This window comes from Bidens hawaiensis, unplaced genomic scaffold (genome assembly GCF_021521415.1).
Source record: "Bidens hawaiensis isolate Kalapana, Puna unplaced genomic scaffold, B.hawaiensis_p1.1 tig00046999_1, whole genome shotgun sequence".
Classification (NCBI taxonomy): Eukaryota; Viridiplantae; Streptophyta; class Magnoliopsida; order Asterales; family Asteraceae; genus Bidens; species Bidens hawaiensis.
This window is the reverse complement of record NW_027498407.1, coordinates 50503-56502: the sequence shown is the minus strand read 5'-3', so window position 1 is coordinate 56502 and position 6000 is coordinate 50503. Positions and strand designations below refer to the sequence as shown.

Below are 6000 nucleotides of genomic sequence, written 5' to 3'. Positions count from 1 at the left end.
TACCGTTGGAACCGGTTCCAACGGATCTATTGTCTTAAAAACCGGTTCCAACGGCTATATTACCGTTGGAACCGGTTTCAACGGCTAGTTTGACTTTTGTTTGACCCTTCAAAAAAACCCGTCGGAACCGGTTATTCCGGGTACGAACCAAACCGGTTCCAATTAAGAACCGGGTAGGAACCGGTTTGGAACCGGTACTGACATATAAATACGAGAACCGGGTACGATTTTCGGGTACAAAAATACCCAAACCGGGTATTGTTCCAACCGGGTTGGAACTGGAACCGGTTCCGGTTCGGTTCCACCAGTTAGGTTCCGGAACCGGTTTTTTTGTGCACGTCTACAGAGGATAATGCTTTGGACAGAGGGCACTGTAAAAAGATATTCGCGTTTTATCGGTATCCAAATGAATGATGACTTTTCTTGTTCACTTGTGTTGGGTTTTCCTGGAGATGCCTATGCTTTAACTTCACCCTTAGAGCTCTCCAAACTATGTTTAGGCCGGGTCTTATGTTTAATGATATGTGCGTGACGGATAAACCAGATGAAAGATTAAAAGCTTATGCTTAATCATATGTGCTTAGGTTATATTATATGTTACTGTTTCACCTTAGTAGCTTGTAGCAAATTGCATGCTATCATGACTTTCTAACTTCGTAGCTTAAGGGTTATCAAAAAAGTGATTCATGACTACACATGCCTAAAAATTAGACCGGGACACCTCCAATGAGATCATCCCACTTATATCGCATCGTCCATTCACTAATGAATGAAAGGATCAAGCATCAAGGATTCTTGATCTGATTAGTAAGTGTCAAAACACTCAAAACATAAAGAATACATTACACATCAGCATCATCATAACCAAAAATTCCGAATAAATATATATGAAGGGACGTTGATACAAAACCAAATTAAAGTATAGAACTGCTAGAAACATCATATAAGCATTTGTACCTACTGCTTTAAATATGATAGGTAATATTGTCCACTAATAACCAAACTATTGTAAGCGTTTAAATAAAAACTAAATGCTCTAGCAAAATTTCACCTTACTTAGAAAAGATTTTATAACCATGAGACTGGTATCTATTATCTAGCCACAAAAACGAGAGTGGAAAGCTCCCTTGGTTGCAGATAGTAAGCTTAGCCAAACTCTACAAACAAATCCGACTTAGAATTCACAAAGATTTATGAATATATGATCAACACGGTAACCTTTAGAGGTGGCACTTTTCACCCATTTACTTATATATGGGTTGAATCAAATTTTCAAAAAATCCTTTTCTTTTATCATAATACCAAATCTTCTGAGCCATAGGCCGTACAAAAAAAACCTACCATTTTCGCTTGTTACCCAACTAGCCCATACTACCACCTCTAATATTATATTATTTTTCACATGATGAACATACCAGATAAGTCAACGGTTTGACTTGTGATTCCTTTCTTTCTTAAATCGGGCCTGGTCGGGGTCAAACCCGCCTTCATTAGCTCCATAGACAGCCCATGATGGGGTAAGTGCCATGTAATCATTGCTCCCAAACGGCTTTCCCGAAGCCACCTGGTTTAATTTTTGAACAAATTCTTCAGACGATGTAACTTACAAAGATTACATATTTTAAAAGAATAAGATAAAGTTACTAACCAAATCATGAAACTTTTCATAGTCTATCCATGTGTACCATTGACCATCGATCTTGAACTTATCTACTTTTGCTAAAAGAACACAACACGAGTGCACATGTTCACACGCAACTTCATACGCCCCGTTGCTTTTTTGGGCTAAGGCCTCAGAAAATGCTTTCACGTCAGTGTGCCATGGCACGTTTTCCATTGTCAACTTTGATGTAGCCGACCTGAATGGTAGTCATCTTATTATGTACATAGACAATTTATGTGTGGCAAGGATAACGAGGAGAAGGGGGGGGGGGGGGTTGACCCATACTATTTCTCTGAAATTAAAAATCTTTTAAAGACAAGTAAAGCCAAACATGATTATCAAAAAGTTACACTATTTCTAAACTCTTATTTCGTTATGACTAAGCTGATTTAGAAGGTTTTACGCATTATACAAACGCCTGAGCAACTATCGACCCGATTGACCTATATCCTTATAAGTTGATTTTTTATTATTGGAAGAATTGCATGTATCCCCTTGTAAACTTCACTAACTTCATATTTACCCAACCCAAAACCAAACTTCACTATATGCAATTACTGCTGTATTATTTGACCTGCTTAAGGAAAACATAACATGACCCGACTTTTTATTAAGTGAATGGGTCGATATTGATAACTTTTTCTTATTAATAATAATAGAAAAAAAGCAAGAGAAGATGGTATTCAAATACTTACGTGCCACAATAGGTAACGCCTTTTATTTCAACAAAATCAGGGTTTCCAATGCTAAAGAGGCTAGAATAGGCATCCACATCCTCTGTGTTCCATCCTTTAACAAGAGTCAAGCGATACACAGTCCGTTGCTGCTTATCTTTCAAAGCTTTCAACGAGTCCTGAATAATGAATAAGCCATTTATGATTAGAGAAACAATATTATTGCAAAAAGAATCTAGATCTTTGAATAAAACGATTTAGAAGGTTGTATGCCCCCATTTAACAGCTTTGAAGATACTTACAACAAATCGTTCCCAAAAGTCTCCAAAAAGTGGTCTGTCAATTGCCTTCATGCTGTCTTTTGTTGCAGCATCTACACTAACATATAACTGCATAACCAAGGTAACAGTTAAAGAACATACAATCTCAAAAACTAGTGCATAAAGAATTTGCAACTAACCTGTGTGATTGGTTTTAGTGACTCAATCTTGTCTGGAAACTGTGCATTTGTCACGAGAAAAGTAGAAATTCGTCTTTTGTGCAGCTCGTCTACAAGTGAATTGATCTCGGGGTACATTATTGGCTCCCCAACAAGTGACAATGCACAATGCTTCGGTAATAGACCTTCTGATAAACGCTCGGTTGTAACACCTGAAGACACAATATTACTTAAATCTAGTCAATACAAATACAAGTATTCACAATTAAAGACACTCTGTCTTGTGGCTGATTTCTAATTTTTATAGTACAGGGACTAGACTGTAAATGTGGAAAATGGCGAGATTTGCAAACAAGGCCACGAGACACAAAAACCTTGGCCTGGAAACGAACCAAATGAACATAACAGAGCTTGTTCGTGTTCCTTCGTTTAACTTTCACGGTTTCACCAAACAAAGACTGAACATGAACAATCAAACGAAGATGGTTTTCTTGTTTGTGCTTGTTTACGTTCGTTCATTAACAGTATCAACAAACGGTTCACAAATAGAAACATATCTGAGCTAAAACCAACTAAATGTTGTGTTGGGCCTAAAAAATGATTAAAACATGACTAAAATGTAATGGACCGAAAACTTTAAATGAATATATTAGCAAACTTAATCACACATAAACTAGCGAGCGTCAATGAACGCAAACGAACGAATATAAACAAAACTTAAATGAACAAACATAAATGAACGTTAATGAGCAAGAAATGTGTTCATGTTTGTTCATTTAACTAAATGAGCATTTTTTTTTTCATGTTCGCTTGTTTATCAGATAAACGAACATAAACAAACTTCCCGCCAAACGGTTCACTAAACGTGCGGTTCATTTACAGGCCTACAAGAACCCACCTGGAACTCCTTTCATTTGCTTAATCATTTTCTTGTGTTGTTCAATGGCAGAATTCACAATCATCAACGGGTCGTCCATCTTCCACTGCCAACTTTTTCCAACAGGATTAGAGTGATGCCTCCAACAAAAAACACATTTATTTGCACACGCCAAACTCGGTGTTGCTTCCATGCACCTGTTACCATGAAAGTAAAGTTACAAACTTTTACAACAATTATATAAAGTATACAAAAAATCTCTAACAAACAAGTCTTAAATTCGTCACAGTTTAATAGATCAACTATTTATGCAATAATGATCAACTGCTTAATACAGATACTGAACGGTACACTTTCACTTTCCGTTGAATAAAGACGACACTATTGCAAGTTTACATCAAACTTAATACACACCTGTGACTTTCGATTCCATAGAAAGAGTGCTTATAGCAACCTCCACGCCCTCTGAGTTGTGATTTCGTCCACCTACATATTTTAACACCACTATGTGAACCAATGATCTTATAACCCTGCAATTCAAAGAATCAGAACAACCATTTAGCATTAAAACTGCAATTTCAAATAAAAAAACTGAATTATGAATATACCTGTTTCGTCAAGCTAGCCCTAATCACAGGAGTCACCATTTCCTTCTCCCCGTTCTTTTTCCCATTGCTCGTAACCACACCATTGCTCAAATCTTTCTTCGTAGGCGCTTTACCCGCAATATCTTCTAAATCAACAATACCAGACTCCACCTCATCTTCATCCTCATAATCATCATCATCTTCATCATACTCCGATCCCTCCACCTCATCACAATTCTCCCCAACCAAACCGTTCCCATTCCCATTCCCATTTCCACTCAACGCGCCCGCTTTCAAAACCCTAACCAACTCATCACTCCAACTACTGAAGACCTCATCCAGCCGACCTTCATCAACATCCCCTTCACACAACGGCAAAATCTCCGTCGCCCCGAGGGCTCGCATTTTCCTCGAAAAACCTTTTCCGACCGCGTTAAACAACGTATCCCCATACGCTCTACTCCCAACACCAAACACAGCAAATTTACACTTACTAAGCAACAGTGATCCCACTCGGAAATCCTCCGCACTCTCCGATAACCAATTCGACAAAAAAACACCGTCCGAAGGCGGACTTCCGTCTTCCCATGTCGATACGATGAACAAAACTAGGGTTTCGTTAGGGAGATCTTCAGGCTCGTAAACGGCAGGGTCAACGAGGTCAAATGGGAGGTTATTGGAGGTTAATTGGTTGAGCAGACGCTGAGCTAGGGTTTTGGAAGTGCCTGTTTGCGAAATGAAGATGAGTTTAGGGTTAGGGTTTGGGGTTGGGGTTGAGGATGATAGTTTGAGGCGGCGGAGACGGCGGGATTTGTAGAAGCAGTAGACGGTGGTGGCGGAGAGAATGGTGAGGATGGTGAGATGTGTTGCCAGAGAGGTGGTGGTGGTGGTGGCGGCGGTTGCGGTGGTGGGGGCGGTGGAGGACATGGTTTTGGTGGTGGCGCGTGATTGGGTTCAACAACTGGTTAATTTGAAGGGTATAGTATAGGGGAGTGCAAACTGACAGATTAATTTACTAAATTAACATTAGTTACTTCGGAACGGAAACATAAGGCTAACGTATGTGAACACTCGCTCAAATACGTGACAATTGGATGAGATAAAAACCCTTCAGTTCAGGTACCAAACTAGTGAATGTTACATACTCACTCAGTCCCATATCATCACATGGTGACGCCGAAATTAAATGATAAGGCCATTAATCGAGCATGGGTTACTTTGAACAAGTGTTTTCCTTACCACTCCACCACCTGCTCATTGACAGATAAACTTTATTTATCTATCGCCATTAACCACCCACCAATCTAAAATCAGAGGTGTTTGGGATTGCTTATTTTAACTAACTTACTTATTACTTATTGAAAAGTAAAAAAAAATGTGTTTGTGATTATTTGATATCTGAGAGGATAAGTTGATAAGCTACAATATTATAACTTATAAGTTGTAAAAAGATTAAGAAAAGGGAATTTTCTTTTCAAACAAAACAACAACCTACCATAAAAAGTATAAAACCTATCAACACTATAAAGTTGCATAATTTACCTCACAAAACCTATAAAAAGTAGATGGTTTTATATGAAACTTATTTAATGTATAAGGGGGACGGGGCACCACGTGATGGACCACCCACCACGCGTGGTGGGTTTTTCAACACCGCCGCCACTACCTTGTCACGCGAAATGGAGGGGCTTTGCGTGATGGTCATCACGTTGTTGATACCGAGACTGTGAACGTTGGGGTTTTTTTTGACCGTTGGGAGG

General features: G+C 38.9%; 1 protein-coding gene across 1 annotated transcript; it reads right to left on the bottom strand.

The window, feature by feature from the left end:
* Nucleotides 1-1345: 1345 nt before the first annotated feature.
* On the bottom strand, nucleotides 1346-5232 carry LOC143596782 (S-adenosyl-L-methionine-dependent tRNA 4-demethylwyosine synthase-like). The gene is made up of 8 exons (XM_077075465.1): nucleotides 4262-5232; nucleotides 4068-4183; nucleotides 3675-3850; nucleotides 2798-2988; nucleotides 2640-2726; nucleotides 2359-2516; nucleotides 1649-1859; nucleotides 1346-1564 (listed from the first exon to the last, which is right to left on the bottom strand). Exons 1-8 carry the CDS (start codon nucleotides 5165-5167, stop codon nucleotides 1424-1426), a joined length of 1986 nt encoding a protein of 661 aa, XP_076931580.1. The 5' UTR covers nucleotides 5168-5232; the 3' UTR covers nucleotides 1346-1423.
* Nucleotides 5233-6000: the final 768 nt, after the last annotated feature.